The sequence below is a fragment of the Mauremys mutica genome, chromosome 7 (genome assembly GCF_020497125.1).
Source record: "Mauremys mutica isolate MM-2020 ecotype Southern chromosome 7, ASM2049712v1, whole genome shotgun sequence".
NCBI classification, from domain to species: Eukaryota; Metazoa; Chordata; order Testudines; family Geoemydidae; genus Mauremys; species Mauremys mutica.
The window spans coordinates 125,034,285-125,057,437 of record NC_059078.1 but is presented as its reverse complement, the minus strand read 5'-3'; the positions used below and the strand labels follow the sequence as shown (position 1 = coordinate 125,057,437).

Below are 23,153 nucleotides of genomic sequence, written 5' to 3'. Positions count from 1 at the left end.
CCTCATGTTCCACAATTTGGGCCCCAGTGGATTTCCCTCTGTTGTTCAGATTGCTAAACAGTGATTGAGGGCGCAGTCCTGTACTTTGTTTGTTCATCTTGTGTTTAATAGAGCAGTAACCAGGTAGGCAGAAAATGCCACATATGTAGCTGAGCCCAAATTTATTCACTGGCAAACTCCTGGTGCCATAACCATAATGCCCCCTCCTGCACTCTTTCACGGCCGACTGGTACAAGTCCAGGCTCAGACTTTTTTCAGGGGAGGTGGAAGGACCTTCTCTTAAGGTACTGGCAGGCAACATCACAACTAGCCATTTCCTCAGGGTGAGAAAGTGGACAGGTGACTTTGGATCAAAGCTCCATCGTACGGCCCTCTACTTTCAGGGGTCTCACATATTTGGAGTGGGAGGTAGCTTGGTCCAGACCTTGCAGGATGTCGTTGATTTTTAAGATGTTCCAAATCCAATTAACTCTGACCATTGGGGTGCTCAAATCCAGAGCCAGATTTTGAGGTTTCAGTCAGTCTCCATCTAAAATCCTTGACTGCAGTTCTTGTTTGTAAAAAGATGTTGAGGACCATTGCCTTCTGGAATTCATTAATTCTCTCCCTCTCTTCCCCTCCGCCCCTCCAACTTCTCCCTCGCTTAACTGAAATGAATGTAGAAGGTGATGTTTTAGCACAGCAGACCTGCCTGTTAACCAGGGCCGGCTCCAGGCACCAGCCCAGCAAGCAGGTGCTTGGGGCAGCCAATGGTGAGGGGCGGCACGTCCGGCTCTTTGCTCCAAGAGGGAATGAGGGACCCGCCACCGAAGGACCAGCCGCCGAATTGCGGCCAAGGATTGAAGCGGCGGCGGTAGATTGCAGATCGCGATCGTGCCTTTTTTTTTTTCCTGCTTGGGGTGGCAAAAACCCTGGAGCCAGCCCTGCTGTTAACCAGTGCAGTGTGAACAGCCTGAAATATATATTTTACTATTGGTCATGTAGTGTCTTATGTTCTACACTCATGAGTGGGTATGATTGATGTGTGAAGCTAGCTCTGTGACCAAACCAATAGGGCCCAGCATTTATCCCCCCCCACTCTGGCTCTTCCTCTCTTACTTCTATGAATTTTTTGGCTTTCTTTGGATCTTTCATTGTTGTAGAATTAGCCACAGCACCATCTATGGGTGAGGCTCAAGGCTGCATGCCTTCTTTCAGCTCTTCTCAAAGTAGGGTACCTAGCCAACCCCCCCTTGTTTTCCCATGGCAGCTAGAATGCCTGCTGAGTTCTAGTTCAATCCCTCGGCAGTGTGTTCAATTGAAATTCAGAAGAGTTGGCCCTCTACCCAAAGTGCTAACTCGATTATTAGTCTCTGGATTTAAGCGGAGGCTCTGGGATCACAGCATTAGTCCACTCAGACATGTGCTTAGCAGCAGGAGCACGTTTCCTTTGAAAATCTCATATTTAGATTGGAAATGCTTTCTGATGGGACCAAATTGTCATTCTCAGACACTGTAGTCAGTCTCAGTATCAGCCTCATGAAGACTGTAAGTCTAAAGGAAATGACAGAAATAGATATATTTGTTTCCAAAACACAACCCTTTGGTCCAGAGAAAAGATACCTGCCGCTTGGGAAAGAGGAGAATGCTCCCCCTCTCCTATCTCTCTGAGCTCAAGGTCACTCATCCTTTGTCTTTGACATGTTTCACATCGCTTATCATTTACTAGAAAAACATTCCAGCATGCATACAATGTTAGACCACCAGAAAAATGAAGAGGAGATGGGTGCACTGCTGCTTCTCTATTTATAGGAAGAGAGAGACGAACCAAAACAGAGATGGGAAAATTCAAGTCTTTAAATACTTTGGGAGGGATGGAAAAAGGGCTGCTTGCATTGTCCACAGGGTTCAGGAGACTTTCTCACGAGCAGCTTGGCGGAAGCCACTGGGCAAGTCAGTATGATTTGGAGAGATTCCTGTACATAAAAGGCCCTCTCTTGTTTCAGGGGTAACTGATCAGTTAATGAAGAGGAGAGAGAGGCAAATTGTTGATAGTATGGGGAGCACCACAACTCTCCTGGGCTGCATGAACTCTCATAGGCTGTCCTATTCTCAGTTATTTCTCTCAAACATCATAGCTTCCTTTTAACTAGAAGATTCTTGCTTTGTCCCCTGGGTACTTGCTTTCCACGCTCACTTTCTAGTAAGTAACATGCTTCCTGGGGCAAGTGCCCTGCTGACATCGTAACCCAGAGCTTGTGATAACCCTATCTGTCGTCTCACCATTTCACCCCAGCCCGGTGTGTCTGTGCCATTAACTAGTGTTTTCTGTCCAGTTGTTATTCTTAAAATCCTTCAACATTTAAGTGCACTTGCCCTTGAAAACATTAAGCTGCTTTGAGGTGATATTTTTCTTTCAGTTCAGTGCAATTAGTTTGTCGGGTTACCTTCTTGCTATCTGCCATCGTGTTTGACCTTATGTGATTGCTACCTTTTTTTTCCCTAGCTCTAGCTCATTCTTTGTCTGACTGACCCTACCTTGTGGAAAGTGGAAAGAATCCACTTCCCCTCCTTTATGACAAAGGAACTAATGGATGGGGAAATCCCATTGTTAAAGATATGAGTTCTCTTTATGTTGAGTTCCTGCTCACATAGTTTCAGAGATTGGATCAGACCCTTATCATGGGGGAAGGAACTGTGTTTATTTTTGCTTTTTGCACATATGCTTCATATTTTGCTGCAAGTTGGTTAAAGGAGCAAGAGATGGGTGGGGAAAGTGATGTTTCTTTGGTATGAGTTCAGTGCTGAAAGAAGTACCAGATTGATAGTCGTGGAGACTGAAGCCCTTGTATTCATATAAAAAAAGGTAAGAGGACCAAAAAAAAATGCCACCATGACTAAACAGAGTAAAAGAGGCAGGTAGAGACAAAAAGCTATCTTTTAAAAATTGGAAGTCAAATCCTACTGAGGATTATAGAAAGGAACAAAAACTCTGGCAAGTCAAGTGTAAAAGTCTAGTTAGGCAGGCCACAAAAGAGTTTGAAGAGTAACTAGCAAAAGACAAAAACTAACAACAATTTTTTTTAAAGTACATCAGAAGGAGAAAGTCTGCCAAACAATCAGTGGGGCCACTGGATGATCAAGGTGCTAAAGGAGCACTCAAGGAAGACAAGGCCATAGCAGAGAAACTAAATGAATTCTTTTAATCAGTTTTCATTGCAGAGAATATGAGTGAGATTCCCACAGTTGAGCCATTTATTTTGGGTGACAGAACAGATTGAGGTGTTAATAGAGGAAGTTTTGGAAAAAATTGATAAACAGTAATAAGTCACCAGGACCCCATTGTTCTGGTGACCCAAAAGTTCTGAAGGAACTCGTATATTAAATTGTAGAACTACTAACTGCAGTATGTAACCTATCGCTTAAATCAGCCTCTGTACCAGATGGCTAGAGGATAGGTAATGTGAGGCTGATTTTTGAAAGGCTCCAGAGGCAATCCTGGCAATTACAGGCTGGTGAGACTAACTTCAGCACCAGGCACATTGGTTAAAATTATGGTAAAGAAATAAATAAATAGAGACCTAGATGACCATGGTATGTGATGGAAGAGTCAACACGGCTTTTGAAAAGGGAAATCATGCCTCACCAATCTATTAGAATTCTTTGAGGGAGTCGTCAAACATGTGGACAAGGGCGATTCGGTAGATATAGTGTCCGAGAATTTCTGAAAGTTTGAGTACAAGGTCCCTCACCAAAGGCTCTTAAGCAAAGTAAGCCGTCATGGGATAGGAGGGAAAGGTCCCCTGAGAGATCAATAACTGGCTAAAAGATAGGTAATAAAGGGTAGGAATAAAATATCACTTTTCACAGTGGAGAGCGGTAAATAGTGGGGGTCCCCCAAGAATCTGTACTGAGACCAGTGCTGTTCAACATATTCAGAAATGATCTGAAAAAAGGGGTAAACAGTGAGGTGGCAAAGTTCACAGCTGACATGAAATTAATCAAGATAGTTAAGTCCAAATCTGACTGTAAAGAGTTAAAAAGGGAACTCACAAAACTGGGTGACTGGGCAACAAAATGGCAGATGAAATTCAATGTTGATCAGTACAAAGTAATGCACGTTGGGAAAAAAACCAATCCCAACTACACATACAAAGTTATGTGGCCTAAATTAGCTGTTGCCACTCAAGAAAAAGATCTTGCAGTCATTGGATAGTTCTCTGAAAACATCCGATCAACATTTTGCAGCAGTCAAAAAAGCTAGCAGAATATTAGGAAGTATTAGGAAAGGGGTAGATAAAAGACAGAAAATATTATAATGCCAGTGTATAAATCCATAGTATGCCCACACCTTGAATACTGTGTGTAGTTCTGGTCACCCCATCTCAAAAAATATATATTAGACTTGGAAAGAGAAGGACAACAAAAATGTTTAGGGGCATGGAACAGCTTCCATCTTAGGGGAAATTAGAAGGATGTGACCTGTTCCTTTTAGAGAAGAGACGATTTAGGGAGGGATATGATAGAGGTCTATAAAATCATGAATGGTGTGGAGAAAGTAAATAGGGAAGTGCTGTTTACCCCTTCACATAACACAAGAACTAGGGGGTCATCTAATGATATTAATAGGAGGCAGGTTTAAAACAAACAGAAGGAAGTACTGCTTCACACAACACACAGTTACCCTTTGGAACTCATTGCTAGGATTTGTTGTGAAAGACAAAATTATAACTGGGTTCAGGAAAGAATTAGGTAAGTTCATGGAGGATAGGTCCATCAATGGCTATTAGCCAAGGTGGTCAGGGACACAACTCTATGCTCTGGGTGTCCCTAAACCTCTGACTGCCAGAAGCTGGGACTGGACAGTGGGATGGATCACTTGATAATTGCCCTGTTCTATTCATTCTGACTGAAGTATCTGTCACAAGCCACTGTTGGAAGACAGGATACTGGGCTAATTGGACTATTGTTCTGACTCTGTATGGCCATTCTTGTGTTCTTTTCTCCCCATGTGTTACATTTAGTTGTTTCGTCTTACCTTTACAATGTAAACCTTTTGAGGCAGGGACCAGTTCTCTCTCTGGGTATGTCTACACTAGACATGCTGCAGCTGCACTATGTAGCGCTGTAGTGGAGGTACTGTAGTGATGGAAAGGGTTATTTCATCATTTTAGTTGACGGAAAAATTCTTCCATTCACTTAGTGGTGTCTGCGGGCCCAAACAATGTAGTTAAATTGACCTAACTTTGTAATGTAGACCATCCCTGTGTGTTTGCACAGCACAGTGAGATGCAGTTGTCAGTTGGGTATTAAGTGCTACCATAATACAAATAAATATCTCACTTGCAACTACCCAGACTTATTCAGTTTCCCCCCACATAGTTTTTCTGTTAAGTCTCCAAATGTTTTTAAAGGACATTGTAGCCAAACCCTAACTTGGGCAGTGTGCTTCAGCCTTTGTTAGAAAATACACCCATATGGCATATACCATTCAAACCCCATCTCAGAATTACAGCCATTCTTTTCCTTTCCATTTAGCTGGAAAGCAGAGCTTTATGTTGCAAGATACACCAGTTACATGGCTATCACTGCCTTGTGGACTAATGTGCAACGGGAATAAACAGTTTGGACAACAAAACAACCCAAATCATCCTGATGCTTAATTTAGTAGCAGTGCTGATTGTATGGAAGCTGAGTTTACGTGCTCTCTAGATCTCTACTAGGGAATCTTTCTAGCTCTCGATTGACCAGCTGTCTTGTAACATTAACTGGTCCATAAATCTATGCTATGATTGTAGACTTCCTGCTGGAGTCTGTTTTGTTACATATGCTTCTGAAAGCAGGCTAGAGACTTTTGTGTGTGTGTATATGAAACTTTGATTGATATCAATGAAAGTGCCACGAGCATCAAGAGGAGAATAGACTCATTGGCTAAGAGTGCCAGGCATCATATGCAATTATTTGTCTGACCTTTAATCTCAGTGTTTGCTATGCCAGTGGGTCCATTGCTTGCTAACACCACTGGTGAGAAGAGTATCCTCCTTTATTGTGGCCTGTAGTCATCCTGCCTCAAGCTTTGATCTCCTCATATAGCATTTGCTTAGCCAGTTTGGCCTTGGTGATGCTACTTGGATGGGGGATCTCTTAGGAAATCCCAGAATGCTTCAGAAAACAGGTTAATGCAGTAAGTGGTTTTCTTCTGTTAGTTGCATTAATGCCTCAGCTGACAGAGATGTCATCTCTTGAATGAAATGTAGAATGGAGATTCTGACCATTTGTGATTCTTAAGGGTCCATGGCCTTTCTACAAGAGGGTGTGAACTGAGGTTGTTTACCCCACTGTCTTGACCTAATTCTAGTTTCTGTAACTGTTCCCCCTACAGCCTGGCATATGTGTGGTAACTATTGAACCTACTATGTTTCCACAAAGAGGACTGTGTTGCAGTGCTGGGGCAGAGTGACTTGTAAAATAAGTAATGTTTGTAAAGGGCTTTGGGGATTCATTAGGATGCAGAGAACTGTTCAAGTACAATCATGGTAAGAATCTTGTGTTTATTTGTCCACTGTCCAACACATCTCCAGACTTTTGATTGACAGAGTTACCCAGCATAGTGGAAAAGGCTCTGGAGGAGAGAAGAGGCAATATGGTAATACTAACACCTCAGTTGTTCAAATAAGAAATCAAAGCAGCCTAATACGGTAACACTGTGCATGAGACCTAAGCATGAAAGGTGATGCTGATCTGTCAGACTGATGGGAGAATGCTACTGAAGTTCATTAGACTCTAAATCTTGATTTCAGAAAATCCTCACCATACCTTGCACTGCAATCAGCTGGCATGCAAGGATCTCTGATGTCTATTCCTAACAACTCCTCTGATACTTTTTAATGGGAGGCTAATGTAAACTCCCACAGTATGAATTGGTTTCTGAATTGTCTACCCAGCTGCTCTTCTTCTGATAATAGACTGCTGCCCTGGTTGTATTACTCTGGTGGTTTTTAACATCAGGAGAAACAGGATTGGGACTCCATGCATTTTCAGCAGTTTGATATTTGCTCTCATATTTTAGAAAAGAGCTGGAGCAAATTACCCTCCCTTGTTTTGTCACGTAAAGGTCACTTCTATTGATGTTTAATTTCCCCAAGAGATACCAGAAAAGTATCTGGAACATTACCATTGAAAACTGCCTTTCTTCTCTAAAATCCCTTTTATCCAAATGTAATGATCCTTATTTAATTCAGATAAACTGAACTGTTGGCTAGCTGTTAACAGAGAGGCAGGATATGATGATGGCTGTAAATTCAGCATTTGATTTTTTTAAAACAAAAATTTTCGGGAATGAATTAAGACATGACTTCAATCCCATGGACTAGCTTTAGTTAGAAAATTGACATGTCTATATATAAACATACCCTTTTATATGTTTCTATTTATACCCAGGTTTCTATATATATTAATAAATGTGCTTTTATAGGAATATTTGTCACATTTTCTAGTGTATTTTATTGTGGGAAAATGTAATCGGAAAAAATGCATTTAGTTCTTGCGGGACAGTAAGGTAAAATAACTACTCGTGTGAACATGATCTTTTTTTAGTTACAGGCGCTCCAGAAATAGCCAAGTGATAGCCCCAACATGAACTCAGCATGCATTTCCTTTTTGTCAGGATTCGCTGGCCTGTTTGTCTAACCCTTGTAAGGACAGCGGTACAGTGTGCAGTACCAGATATGTGAACTTTCACATGGAATGAACCTTTAAGTGTACACGGCAGTATATGGAAGTTAACTGAACTATTGTTCTCTGTGCCTCTTTAAATTCTCTGTCTGTGTATGGGAAAGATGCAGGGTGTTGGAGTGTATACTGTTCCTCTTATTGAAATGGTATCTGTCCCCCCGAGTGAAATGACGAGGTGGTTAGAGTTATTTAGCTTACACAGTACAGTGTAGGGTTTAGGTCTTAATAACAATATCTGAATAACCATTTTTAGTTGCAGTTTATTATAATGGGTCATTCTGTGGCTTTACTTTGAGTTCACAGATGTTGGCCTCCTTATGAATGAAATGGTGGCAATATTGTGATTTTAAAAACTGTTTCATAGGAATAATTACAGGGAAACCTATGTAAGCACACAGATTAACATAAATACATGCCTGTGTGCAGGTTTTATGTGCGGTATGGTGATGCAGTTAATTGATGTATCATATGGATCTTTAAACCTAATTGGTGTATGCACTTGACGTAGCAGTACTATGTTTGCTAGTTTGTATACAGGATTTGGTACAGTATTAGTCAATGCTGAATCAAGAAGAGTTGTAGACTGTTTATATATGGCCAGGTCCATGGGTCTTTGGTGCAGAAGTGCTCCAGTTGGGTAAGGATGAACAACGTGGTTATTCCGTATGCCAATCCTGTCTTTTTAGATGTAATACAGGGTAGTTTTATATTGAAATATTTCTTTTGCTTTTTGCATGTTAGTTAGCTCACTGACTAAAGCCCAATACGTCTGCCCAAGCTGTGATCTGTTCCATATCTTCCTTGTACTGTATCTGTACATATAATTACCATAGGGTATTGCTTTGTGAGCCGCATATGGTGATGCATATCTTTTCTGCTACTGTTAGTATACTGAATAAGTACCACTGCTTTGTAGACTTAGGGTACATCTCCCAGAATATAATAGTTGGGGTTTTAATCAGTATATATGTGTTAAAGGTTTTTGTAAGATTTTGCGTATAAAAATCCAAAGTGTTTGGATTTGTGAGTAGTCACAGCAAATAATTGTGAAGTGTGTGTGCATATTGAGTGACCTAATTACCCATATTTTCACTAGCAGAGGTTAAAGCTGTTTGAGTTTAATTTAGCATTTATTGGGAGGTAGAGGAATTCAGCTTAATCCTAGCTAAAAAAAATAAACAAATTGAAGGCCAAAGTCATAAGAGGACACACTTCCTCTGAAGTGCTAGAAAAGGAGTAAAGATGATGTCTGATACCTTAGACAAACACGCCTGAACCAAGAGCTCCCGTAGGGCACCAACTTCATCAAACTATGGGAACAAACTTTTAAAAACAATAGATTTAAAGTGATGATCAGTGCTATCCCTAGTCCTTGCAGACTGAGCATTAAAGTTTCCTATTCTATCTTATTCTGTTCCTCTATTAGTACCTATCCCCTTCAAATGTCAGCCTTTTTCTGAGATAAAAATTTCAAAAGCAACGAAATGCAACTGAAAATCAATGAGACATAAGCACCGAAGTCACGTAGGTGCTTTTAACAATTTTACTCCTCCTCTCTGTACAGATATTTCCAGGTTCATTTTGGAGGGGGATAAAATAGCAGCATCAAATGCAAGCTTCTGCAGGATAGCAAAGAAACCCAGGGGATTGCCTCTGCCAAACTTCATCAAATGTTAACCAGGCAGCCTGTCTAAAAAAGCCATATCTAATAGATTTCTGCTCCATTACTGAAATTATCACCCTTTTACAAAGATCAAAGCACTGACATATGGGTCTGTGGAAACTGGGAAAGAATTTTCCAAGAGACGTACTTGGATAATATGGCAGTGAGTACAGAATAAATGCCTAGACAAAAATTTTGTGTGTACCAGGTCATCTCCCAGCCAGTAACTGGAAAGCTACTGAATTAATTTGGTTTTATACAATCTTTAAAAGAAGTTGGGTCCAAGAAGCCTTAAGTTAAAAACCCCAGTTACTTTATTAGGTGTTCATTTTTCAGTGAGATAACCTTGTGTGACTTCATGCTGGCTTAAGACAACTGTTAATGATAAGTAAGTGTCACGGCAAAACACCTTAACAAGGGTGGGAACCAAAAGGATAGTAGAGTCTGTACAGGAGCGAGTAGGCAGCATCCTTTTGTGGTTAAAGTGTGGGACCGTCGTGTCTGTTCTTAACTCTACCACTGATTCTCTGTGTGATTTGAGTAAGTCCCATAACCATTCTGTGTCTATTTCTCCATTTGTAAAATGGGTATAATACTTATTTTCTTTTTGTAAAGCATTTTGAGATCTTTAAATGAAATGTGTCGTAAATGTAAAGCATATTATGAGTGATATTGGGTCAGATTCTCTGATCAGCTAAAGCCATTTGTGTTGTATAATCTGTGCATAATCTGCGTGGGCAGGGTGGGGCATGGTGGAGCAAAGATTTTCCCAATTGGCGTAAACTAAAGCTGCTCTTCTGCAGCTTTAATTTGTGCCTGGGGCTGTGTGGCTCAGGATCAGGGATCTGCAACCAGCTCCCTAAGGAGGTTTGTCTGGCTGGATGTACAACAGAGGGAAAATGTAGCTATGGAGTCTGTGGAGCATGTTTACTTATGCTAATATTGGGGAGTCTGGGACAGCAGTAGAACTCAGACTAATTCCTCCATACACCATATTGCTATTTTTCAGTTGGAGGCAAATTGTCCGAAGCTTATTCTTATCCCAGACCTTTGATTTTTTTGGGGGGAGGGGGGTCTCTCTCTGCTTTTAGTATCCCTGAGAGTTGAACGTTTTGCTGGTTGCCTATATACCAACACTCAGCTTCTAGCTGACATTACGCCATGATACTGTCCAGTCGCATACAGACGTACCTTTGCAAGCAACCTGCTCTAGTGCCCACATCTAGGAGACTAAGCTGAGTAGATTCATATAGTAGAAGCCAACCAAGGACGGTCATCTTCTGGGTAACACACTAGTCCTTGCTGTGGGCTAGAATCCCCCGAGGACCAATGCTGTGCATGTGCAGGGGTACAGCTTCACACACTCAGCAAAAGTGACCCAATGTTTGTTTCTGTGAGCTTAGGCTTAAAGGTCTGGTCCTGTTCCCACTGAAGTGAGTAAGCGTTGCTGTTCATGTCAGTGAATGACAGCAGGATTAGGACCTTTTGAGAGTCAAAGACTAATTAGAGGAGCTGATCAGGCTTTTATATTAACTGGGTAGCGTCCACCACGGTCCTCAAAGGTTCTGGACCCATGTTGCTCATTGAAAGAAGCACGACCCAGTATCTTCTAATAAACTTTATTATAACATTTAAAAATCAAGAAAATAAAATCGAGAAAATATATAATCAAAGCTAAGCTGTTATTCATACTAAACTAAACACAAATCAAGGTCAAACCAATAAATTAGTCTCAACATCGGACTGGAATTCAATCATCAAATGCATGAAATCATCAAATTAATATTAAAAATAATGCATCCTTATAAATAGTAAAGATGATTCTAAGAAGGTGGCTGTTGGGTTATAATGCCTGATTAAAGAATTGTGCAAAGTCAATCAAATCTGTGACTTTAAAGCTGGTTAAATATCTTAATACTGAAACCAAATTATTATCTAATGTCTAAGTCACAGCCTCAGAGCCAATTGTCAGGTTTCCGATTTTAGAATCCAATTATTATGTGGTGGCTAACTTCTGCCCAAAAGAAACTGATTTTATAACAGACTTTAACAGAACACTTCCAATAAGCAAACTCTTGACAGCTCCTTGTGACTTTTAAATACAGGACAGAACACACTTCAGTGCGTATCTTTGAGACAAAGTTTAGGGCTGTTAAAATATGGGGAACTTTTTTCCTGGCCCTTTCCCCGTATGGACTTTCTAGATGCTCTCTCACGTGCATGTGCACAGCCAAACCTTCTCTTCCACACCCTAAAAATACGAAGGCTGGGACATCTCCCAGCTCCTAAAACAAGATAAAAACAGGAAAAAAAACCCAACAATATTTAAGATAAGGATGTATTTGTCACTTTAAAAAATTCAGTGAGTAGGTTTTTTTAAGAATTAAACATTCCCCTGCAGAGTCTGCAACTGAAATGATGCAGCCTTATGGTAGTGCAGGAATATCTGAAGGTGTAGCTGATGGGATCTGTTTTCATTGTCAGCCTAATTGCAAAATGTGAACAACGTAAATGGCGAAAAGTCGATGAGATCATTAAAACTGAATGTTAATAATCTAAGATCTTAGGAACGCAAAGGCACTTTATGTTAAAAGTCATTTTTGAAAATGAATGTGCTTAATGGACAAAAAGTAAAGTGCAAGAGAAGATATTAAAAAGGAAATATACCCAACCTCCACCACCCATTCTCCAGAGAGGCTGGCTGGCCTTTCTTTTGAGTTGATACATTGCTTTCAGCACTATTTACATCCTTATATAAGCACGACGTCCTCAGTTAACCTCTTCCTAAAGTCTAAACATGTTTCTGTTGCTGTCGCTAGTACTTTACCTTTACAGGGATTTAAAATCCAGTGGTATTGTGGATGCTGGGATCTAGAAGCGCCCCACATTAAATTGTACTTACCCTAGGAAGTGGGCCAAGTAGGATTAAATGTAGGTTATGCTGTGATGTTGGCTTTTAAATAGCAGCAGAATGCTTGCTTTCTTCAGCTTGACATATGAGCTACCTCAGTATGTAGGCAGTTAGAATTCTTCAGCATTACAGGCTTTGCTTTTTGTTTCTCAGAAACATCTCCTGACCTCTTTGTTTTTATTTCTTCAAATTGAGCTTAGCATGGTACCTTCATCAAAACTATGTGATAACTGGGCTCAGTGGGAGGAGCCCAAAAGCAATGAAAGGCCTGAGGTGAGGGAGCTGCCACAGACTCCAGAAATCAACAATTACAGGGTACCAAAAATGGGGGATGGAGGAGCAGGTCGCAGGGGCAAAACAGTGATGAAGAGGGGGACACTGAAAGGGGAACCCTGGAGAACACCCAGTGCTCCAAGGAGCCAGTGGATGCTTCCCAGAGGATCTTGAGAATGAAATCGTTTATCCAAAGAATACTTACAGCACTTTTGTTGTAGCTTAGCAAAACCTAATGTTTTGTGCTCCCCCTTCTGGCTACATCTCTGCTAGTTAATGGCTGCTATTCGACCCTCAGTGAGGACTGGTTTGCATAAACAAGGAAAGACTAAAATTAGCATGGTGTTTTTAGAGCTTCATTAGACACCAAGGGACAAATAAATTTTTATTTACTGACTAGTAAAGGGGTAAATCTGTATGGAAACGAAGTCTGTTTTAGGAGTCTTTCAAAAAGATCCACTTTACCATGGGAAATTGGGGCTGGGAGGCGGGGTCAGAACGGTCTAAATAATACTTCAGTGTCTCTTAAATTGTCCTGGATGAACTATGACCAAGAATGACTTTAATGGTGTACGTTTGTTTGTCCTTAAATTTTATCTGAATTTTTTTCTTTTGAGCTAGCCAAAATACTGATAGGTCTCTCTCCAGACTCAATATTTTCCCTTATTAAAATTGCCACCCCTTCTCTCTGCTTTAGTTTGCTTAATTCTTCTGAAGTATTTCCCTGGTGTTTTAAATTCCTAACCTGTCCCTGTGTTGAACCAGTCAGTGCTCTGATAACTTTCTGTGCCCCCATAGAAAAGTGTCCCTCCCTTTCAGCAATCTTGCCAAGTTGGCTCCGCACAGTTTGTGTAGAATATTTTGCTTTTCAGGTAACTTGCACTTTGAGCCTTGTTCTGTGTTATTTCCGATCTCATCATCTCTTACAGCATGACCCAGTGGATACATTCTCTAAGATACTGGGTCCCAACTTTGAGAGGTAGCTGTACCAGTTTACCGGATAGATGTCACCTGTGTGGGTCAGTGCTGACTGTAACCCATTCAGTTGAGCAAGCTTTAAATCACCATGAAACTGGGGCTACTAATCAGTCTTAGAATCACAGTCAGCCCAAGCTCCATGATGAGTTAAAGGTGGCCTGACTGACCAGTGGCCTACAGTTTTTTCATGCAGGGATGTCCTTAGTGTTCCCTGATTAATCTTGGCTTTGGACCTTCACTGACAACGTCCCCTATGTGGGTAGAGTCTTCTGATCTTGAGGCTCCCAAGCGTTCTCTCTTTTCTCTGGATCCCTCCTTAAGACTCCATTTCTGACAGCCGGGCTCGGTTTCTGAATTACCGTTGTCCTTCCACTGTAGATTTTGCTAACTTGCACATTACTTGATGGGTGAGGCCATGGCACCTTTTTTTGTCTGAGACATGCTTGCTAAATTACCTTTTAAATTGCAGCAGGTGGCAGCTGCCTCTAACAATGTTTTTACTTCAAGGGCGGCTGGCAGAATGCCTCCTCACCAGGGATACCGGCTTCATACAAAAGCAAACTGAATTGTAGACTACAGCAGTTGAGTTGGAGAGTGTGTGTGTGTGCCCTGAATGAAAGACTATTAGAAGTTAAAGATGGAAAATACCTATTAGATCATCCATTCTATTCCATCTGCCTAGAGCAGGATTTTTTGATAGATACAGGATACTTTTTAATCTATGGCTTTGTCCAGTCTAGTTCTAAAAGTCCCAAGCAACTGAACTTTCACTACTTCTCTTGGGAAACAATTCCGCTACTAATACAACTCACTGTTGGGAAGTTTATTCCTGAAACTCAGCTTCATTTTTCCCTGCCTTGGTGTTATCCCACTAGATCGGAAAGATCTGATTGTAGAGGGTGGAGGGGTTAATAGTAGGAAGTTATTGTAATATGGCATTCTGAATATGAGGAAAGAGCTGACGCGTTTGTCTAGTCAGTATTTGTACAGAATTTTGAAGCTGTAATGCTGTATGTAATAAAATACTAAGAATCATTATCTGCCTTGTGCTAGCAATCTGATTCTCAGTCATTTCTTTACATATGCTGGGTGATTTTACTCTGAATGTTAAAGGGTCACTGGCAACTAGTTTTCATCCCCAAATTTAGATTTTATAAAGTGTTTTTTGTTCTGGTTTTGGAGAGTAGGATTGGAGTGAGGGAAAAGGAAGCATCTATTGAACCTTTGAATTTGTTTAAATAAAAAAAACCTTTTAACATTCTCGTGCAGCATTTTGACTCCAAACAGAGTTTTGCTAGAGCGTGCAAACCAGATAGTAAAACAAAGAATAATTAGAAAGTGCAACAGATAGTTCTGTCTCCCTGTTCAAAGTGGGTGAAATGCAAAAGCAAACAACAAGGATGTAGATTTCAGAAAGCAGGAGAGCCTTAATGCTCATCCACCATGTAGCCGAAAAGTAATGTAGGGAAAGCAATTTAAATAATTCTTTTTTGGATGTAATTCAATACATGGGTAAAGATATACAGGAATTATTTGGGAAAATGCTATGGCCTGTGACTAGATGGTCACAATGGTCCCTTCTGGATGTAGAATCTGTGAATCTACATTTTAACTCACTTGAAATTATACAACACTTATTTTTACCCAGTTCACAATTAACCTGTGAAACTCACTGCAACAAGATATTAATGAGAGTTTAGGATTCAAGCAAGGATTAAATAATCATATCATAAAGATGCCAGGAAAGATTTCCAAAGGCACAAATACTAGTTAGCCACCAAACTCCTGCTGAAAGTCAAAGAGAATTTGGAGCCTGTCATTTCTGCTTTAGAAAATCTTCCCCATTCATTTATACATCTTATCTGATGTAAAAGAGACCAAACCGTAAAGCTTTAAGACAATTATCAAGCACTTGTGGCATAGGATTAGGAAAAAGCTTCCTGCATATAGTCATGCGATTACATAATTGTCTATTGATGGGTTGCTTTCATTTGAAATACCTGCTGGTTGGCTACTGTCTTGGCCAGTCTAGATTAGTTGGAGTGGTGTTCTGACTCAGTATGGCAATTCTTATGTTGTCCCTTACTTTTTTTAATAAAACTGAATTCAAAGGCTTTAATAAAATGGCCAGACCAGATCTTCTGCTCTGTGGAACTTACATGTTGCACTCTCCTTTCTAGATGCAAAGTTAGCAAACCCTGCACTTCCAGAGATACGGGCGTTTCCAGTTATCCACCCATAAAGTTTATACTTTTGACAGCTCGTACTCAGTCCATCCCTTCCCAGTTAAAAGCCCCCAGAATGAAGTGGGGGTGTTCTCCCTTGTGGCTCAATTGTTTCCTGACATCTGTCTGTTTTAAAGTTGTTTTGTTTGTGGTGGTGGTATAAATAGCGGCTGCCGTATAGTACTGTTGAACATTCTGGTGCTGCCGAGGCTAATAGTGGCATTCTGCTATTGCATTTGGTCACATACAAGGGAACAGTATTCTGTTCACATATCATCTTTGTGAACTGAAAACCTAACACACATTTATATTCCCAAATGTAAAATATGAAGATCCCAAATCAGAAATGGAATTGCCAGGTATGTTTTGAATTTCAAATATAATTTCCAACGCTGATCTCCCTTCTGTTCTTTTTGGAATACTTCCCTTTGAAGACTTCAAGGAATCCACTCCCATCTAATTCCACTGAACAAAGATTGTGTCTAAAACATTCACTGACATGCTGAGATTTCAGTTAGGGGCCTTTGGGATTTTAAAATCGGTTTTATTATACTGAAGGCAAAAGTTGTGACAGAGAGCAAAATCCTGACCCTGCTGGTATGCTACTTAGAGAGCAAAATATTGCAAATTCTTGAACAATAGGATTAGATTGGATTTGCTCTTAACAAAACTCTCTCAGAAGTTATTGTCACCCCTAGAGATAATTTGAATAATTAGAATCATAGAAATGTAGGGCTGGAAGGAACTTTGTGAAGTCATCAAGTTCAGTCCAACAAAGCTGAGGCAGGACCAAAGAATCCTAGACCATCTGTGACCAGTGTTTGTCCATCTTGTTCTTAAAAACTTCCAGTGTTGGGGATTCCACAGCCTCCCTTGGAAGCCTATTCCAAAAGTTAACTACATGTAGTTAGAAAATGTTTCCCAATATCTAACCTAAATCTCTCTTACTGCAGTTTAAGCTCATTCCTTCTTGTCTTAATTATCAGTTAACACATTTCAACTTCAAAGTTCAGTACAAATGTTAGCTCTTGGAGTAAGATTGTGAGTTGTTACTGTTACCTCCATTTTATAGTGGAGAAACTGAGGCAGAGATGTGAAACTACTTGTCTGAGACCACAGAGAGAGTCTGTAAAGCTGAGGTTAGAATTCAGGAGTTCCTGTCTCCCAGTAGTCTGCTTAAATCATACCTCTCTCAAGTAGTCTGTGCCTTTATGCAGTTCAGCAGCATTGACAGAATCAGCATCTCACTGGACTGCTACTTAAAGTGGGCAGGTAGAAAGAGATTGAAGTAGTAGATGCGTGGCTGCTATGTATCATGGCAAAAGGCACATTTGAAGTGTCTAAGTGAGGTAAGAGAATACCATATATATTTGCTATATATTTCTTTTTAAATTTCGTTTTGTACCTAAAATGCTAATGAATCATTATAGATTGTTTGGTTAGGTGTTTCTGTGATTCACATCACTACTCAGCAGTTTGTTGGGTGTATATATTTTATTTTTAGCTTCACAAGATGCAGCGAAACCTGTTTTTAAATTATCACTAAAAGATTTGACCAAAATTGGTTGCTTAATATAGGCAATCTTTTAATAAAGGTGGAGCCTGGTTCTGCTTAATAAATCTGGAGGGTCTGTTAAAGGTGGCTTACAAGGGAAGAAAAACCTGGTTCTGTGCCTTATAATGCATCTTTATAATGTATAAAGAAGGCCTGAAAGGTGTACGGTTTTCCTCTTAGCCTTTTTTCCCTGCTAATTGCTATCTAGGCTGAAAGACTGATGACTAGGCACCCCAGTGAAATGACGATACCACAGGAGTCGAGAGTGCAAGTCGGCCAGATGAGACAGGATGGGACTTTTAGTCAAACTATTTTTAAAATAAAATTATAAAAAAATGTGAGGAGAAGGGTGTATATTTTTATTAACATTGATTTTACTTCAATGACTATCTAGAATGTTAGTCAAAGTGTGCATTTGCTAGAGATTTACTCTCCACAACCCATCCCTTCAACAAAAGGATTGACTCTCTCGATAACATGACCTGACAAAAAGTCCTCCAGCAAAGCCAGAGAGGAGCAGTCTTGATTGACATACTTAATATTTCTGAGGTAACAAGCCAAAAAATAAACCTGGAAAAAAACAAAAACCTCTCTGACCTTCTTTTTTCATCATAAAGAAGTGAAAAGGGGCACAACCCCATCTTTAAAAAAATCCTTCATAGTTCACTTTAAAGAAAGTTGCCGAAATAAGGATGGTTGGTGGAATAGCTCACCTTCCCACATTAAGCATCTTCCTCCAAAATAACAAGGATGCCACAGATACAAAGATGAGGTGGATTCTGTCATAGAGAATGTTCTACACTTTGAATTGTTTAGTGATGGTAAATGGCTTGGTGATGTGTCTCTGACTCTGTGACCCTACACTTAGTACATGATTCTTATTTTCTATTTGAAATGTAAATTTGGGGGGAGGGATAGCTCAGTGGTTTGAGCATTGGCCTGCTAAACCCAGGGTTGTGAGTTCAATCCTTGAGGGGGCCACCTAGGGATCTGGGGCAAAAATCAGTACTTGGTCCTGCTAGTGAAGGCAGGGGGCTGGACTCAATGACTTTTCAAGGTCCCTTCCAGTTCTAGGAGATTGGTATATCTCCAATTATTATTTATTATTATAAAATTAGATAAACCAGTTAGTTCTTCCTTATTCTGAAAAGGACAACAGATATGGCGTAAAAGGCTGTGTTTATATAATCTAGAGCTGAAACAATTCAATAGATTGTGAATTGTTTGGGAAAGGGACCTTGTCCTCTGTCTTGCATAGAGCTGAGCATACTTTCTTTTATTTATTAAGTTCTAGAACTACTATTCTGTTGTATTAACATCTAAATGACTGCATGCTCATTTCTCTCCATCCTGGAATGTGATAGATATCAACAGCTCATTGAAAAGAGTGATGCCTTCTAGTTTGAAAATAAATGTCTTGACTTCTGGAGCTTGCCTTGATGTTACCTCCAGATCTTCATGCTAACATCAAGAGAGTTATTGCATGGGCAGCACAGTATCCAGCTAATGTTATCTCAGTCAGGGAACAAAGCCCACTAGTTTTAAATGGTGTCTCCTGAGAAATTGAGAGAGGTTGAGAGATCTGGAAATCTCACAAGGGACTACAAAGAAAAGAATGCTAGTAAAGAGAGATCAGTGAGACTTTCAGCTCACTAAGCATGTTGATCTTTTAAATTGCAAATCATCGTTCTAATAACTCACTCTTGAATAAGGTCCCTTCAAGATAAGACTCACTGGTGCTGTGGAGCTGGTATTTAAAGTACGTCCATCTGCATCTAAACGAGTAGCTCCAAGACAATCAGATTATGCAGTAGTTAGTTTGGTGAGAATATCGCCTAAGTGGAATGGAAACTTCATTTTGAGTCTAATATTAGACCTTGCTTTGGAAAATTCCTTTTAAATGATTACAAGCTGGGAATAGCAAAAGAATTTAACTTTCGACAGACAGCATTCACCAAGAATTTGTTTTTAACTGCTTATGTTGGGTCCCTGGGAAAGCAGATGTGAAAATCTTACCGAAGTGAATTGACTTGACCTGATGCAATGTTTATATCAGTCGTTGATAAGTTTTCCTCCCTGGTCTAATTTGTTCAAGATATTTTCATTCTTTGAGCATGAGCGAGCCTGGGTTGGAATAGTTTGAATGCCTGTTAGTCTAATAATCCAAATCTTCATGCATCCAGACATTATTGCCTATAAAGGGGTCTGAGCAAAGGAAACAAAAGTTGGACTATTTTGGTTATGGATCGCAGAATGGGTGGCTTAGATGCCAGGCTGGAGACCAACAAAGGGGATGCAAAATAATAATGCCCAGTTCATAATAGACTATGTATAGACCACTATACCTGTGCTTCAGCATGTAGCTCTGGTCTGGTTGGTTGTGTCTTGTCAAACTCTTTGATCCTAGAGTTTGAGGTACTTTTCTACATAGCTTTGCAATTAAGTGAGTTTCAATGATGGCTATAGAAATTGGCGACCAAATATGCTTCTTTCATTCTTAGTCCATGGCATTATCATGTTATATGAAACAAAACGATACAGTAGGTGGCAGAGAAGATTTTACGAGTTGTTAGTACACTCTGAAATAAGCACAGAAATGACATCGGTGGGAGCTTCATTGCCACTCGTATGTCACATTTCAGCTTTATCCTCTTCACTGTAATTAACCAGACTTTGATGGCAACCTGAATTTTTTTTTTATGGACTAATTTCAAAATATCTGTTTTCTGAAAGAACTCCCTTTAAATAGTATGCCTTACATTAAAAAAAATATATAATGTTATGGGCTTGTCTACTTGCCTGCCAATCTCTTGTTTGGTAGTGAGCAGAGGAGAAGGTAGGGAGAGACCACCACCACTAAACACAATCGGACCTACCTCTCCTCCCCCACATCTGCCCTGTGCACACGCCTGCCTGCTGCTACTTCAATTTCAGCTTCGTTGCTAATGTTACAGAGTGTGAGGAAATGCATGTATGGGAGCTCTGTGCAAAGCAGTGCAGAGTGTGATGTCCTGGTTCTGGTGTACAAGACAGGAAGTAAAACTGACCATCAACAAAACAATGAAATGGACTTGACACCAAGTGCTGACATATGCACAGGGTAAACAAACTGGGAGGAATGTTCAATATGTCTAACTTTTCAGCTCTGTTAATCTTCGAGGCAATTTGTGATAGCAACAGGAACAGCATTTTCATATGGAAATCTGATTTGTTTTTTCTTTTAGCTGATAGTATCCCTTTAAGCATCTACTGGACTGTGGTTGCTCTGTTCTAGAATGTGTGAAGCACAGTTTCTTATGAGTCTCTATTTTTATCCTTTGCTCATAATTCCATTTCTAATCTCTGAGTCTAAAGTCATAATTGTTAATCTGTCTCCCTGCAGGCAAATCTCATCTGGCAATAGTACATCGAGTCAACAATGAAGGGGAAGGAGACCCTTTTTATGAAGTCCTGGGGATTGTCACGTTAGAAGATGTGATTGAAGAAATCATCAAGTCTGAGATTCTAGATGAAACTGATTTGTACAGTGAGTAGAAGTATTTTGTGCTTTTTCTTTAAACATCAAAGAGAATTCTTCCAACCTCTGTTCTTGGTCTAGCTAACTTGTTTTACTTAAGATCTAGAAGGTCAGATTTCCACACAAGTCCACAAGCTGGCTGTCGTCATTGTCATTTCTGCAATATGGCCCCCTCTATGCATGACCCTCTAGCTGAAACAGGACAGCTTTTTTGTGGAATCCTTCAATCCCAGCAGTTTATGTGAGCAAAACTTCAGTTTTGTTCAGTTATCATTTCCCCACCTCAAACAATCCTATTCTGTGTCCTTATTGCGCCTCTCGATATCTCCATGCTTCTCCTTGATTAATATCCACGTCACCCTTGAGAGCTCTCAGTACCGTTCCCATTCTTTGGTAGAGGAAAGTTGGATGATTTCTCTTTAGAGTTGGTCACTGGCAGTGAATTGGTAGGGACACAGTAGTGATGAGGGACTTCCTTTCCTTAAGAGCACTGTGATTACTCAGCCCCTAATTATTTCTCCTTGCACCACTTAACACAATTCCTTTCCCTCCTTAATGTTAATATATTTTGAGAAGGGAAGGTGTCATGGTTAGAGCCCTAGACTGAGACCCCGGAAATCTGGGTTCCCTTCCCAGCTCCATCAGACTTCCTATCTCACTGTGGGCCAGTTACCTAATCTCTCCCTCTGCCCACTTCCAACCTGTAGAACTGGGTTACAAATACAGTACTACTTTTCTCCCATCCTTTATCTGTCTTAAATGTTCTTTACGTTGATTGGGGGCAGGCACTGTCTCTTACTGTGTGTTTGTGTAGGGCGTAGCACATTGGGGCCTATAAGCACGATTGCAATACAAATAATCATTTGAAATATCCCTAGGCTATTCAGATATCCTTTGTTTCATTGTTCCTTTCCCCTTCTGTAAATATTAGGTGAATCTTTCCTAAGTCCATCTCTCCAGCTTCCTAATAGTGTATAATTCTCTGAACCACTTTCAGTTTGTCAGTATCTTACCAGTATTCAGGTGTCCAGAAGTTCCTGTATGACAATCCTTAAAGACATAATATTCTTACCTTAAGTGTATTTTATAAGGTGGCAGTGTGGCCTAGTGGATATAGCTTGGGACTTAGGAGACCTGGGTTCTATTCCTGGCTCTCACCTGATGGGTGGCCTTGTGCAAGTCATGCTCTCCCCCTCCTCCCCCCCTCCGAACTGAGAGCAGATAGTCTGTCTCTGCTGTGCTCTCAGTGAGGCCTGCTAGCATGGAGGAGCCTGTGCAGTATTGAGACGGAAACATCTGATTCAAATGCTCAGGGAACAAGAGGTGGACTCGGGAGGAGGAATGTAGAATGGAAAAAGGAGCCACTGAGGGAGAAGGAACTGATAGCAGGTCTACACTACAGCCGGGATTGAGGCTCTGAGATCCGTCTACTGGTGGTTGATTTAGTGGGTCTAGTGAAGACTCACCAAATTGACAGCAGATCGCTCTCCTGTCGACCCCTGTACTCTGCCCCTGACGAGAAGAGTAAGGTAAGTCGACGGGAGAGTTTTTCCCATTGACCTCTCATGGTGTAGACCCTGCGGTAACTCGACCTAAGGTACATCGACTCCAGCTACCTTATTCACGATGCAGGTTGAAGGGATCGTGGCTGCCTTTCCTCTCTGCCACCAGGAAGTTCTCCTCCAGATCAGCACTGGCCTCTCGCCGGAGAACCTTGTGCTCCCTTCGACACCGATCTAAGCTACGTCGACTTGAGTTACACTGTTTGCATAACTCAAATTGCATAGCTTAGATCGACTTTTCCCTGTAGTGTAGACAAGGCATCAGATGACTACATTCAGTGCAGTTCATACTGGACCCTGTTCTAACAGACTTTGCTTCCTTCCTTTTCCCACCCTCCCTTCCCCAGCTGATAACAAGACGAAAAAGAAAGTAGCCCATCGGGACAGGAAGCAGGACTTCTCTGCCTTCAAACAGACAGACAGTGAGATGAAGGTTAAAATATCACCACAGCTCCTCCTGGCAATGCACCGTTTCCTGGCAACAGGCAAGTACGGCTTAGCGCAGCTTGCAATCACACAAGTGCCTGAGAGCTAGATTGTCAGTGGAGGCTGGCGAGGCCGGTGGGCAATGCTGGCAGGGAGGGAGGCTGGACAACGGGGTGACAAATAATGCCACTTTTGTGTATTTTGTGTTTTTCTTTTTAAATTCTCTCCTCTCCTGTGTTCAGTGTCGGCATGAACCCTGTGAGACATTTACCAGGGGTGGACCAGTAACTTTAAATTGGTCTGAAAGGTAAGGTTGACTGCAAGTGCCAC

The 23,153-nt window shown here is 40.8% G+C and overlaps 1 protein-coding gene across 1 annotated transcript in view; it reads left to right on the top strand.

Annotated features, from left to right (window-relative positions):
- The window catches only part of CNNM2 (cyclin and CBS domain divalent metal cation transport mediator 2), a 170,856-nt gene that overhangs the window by 128,925 nt on the left and 18,778 nt on the right, over nt 1-23,153 (top strand). Inside the window, exons 2-3 of the mRNA XM_045022722.1 lie at nt 20,701-20,844; nt 22,745-22,882. Of these exons, the coding sequence (XP_044878657.1) occupies nt 20,701-20,844; nt 22,745-22,882 (282 nt within the window). The remainder of the gene's footprint in view (nt 1-20,700; nt 20,845-22,744; nt 22,883-23,153) is intronic.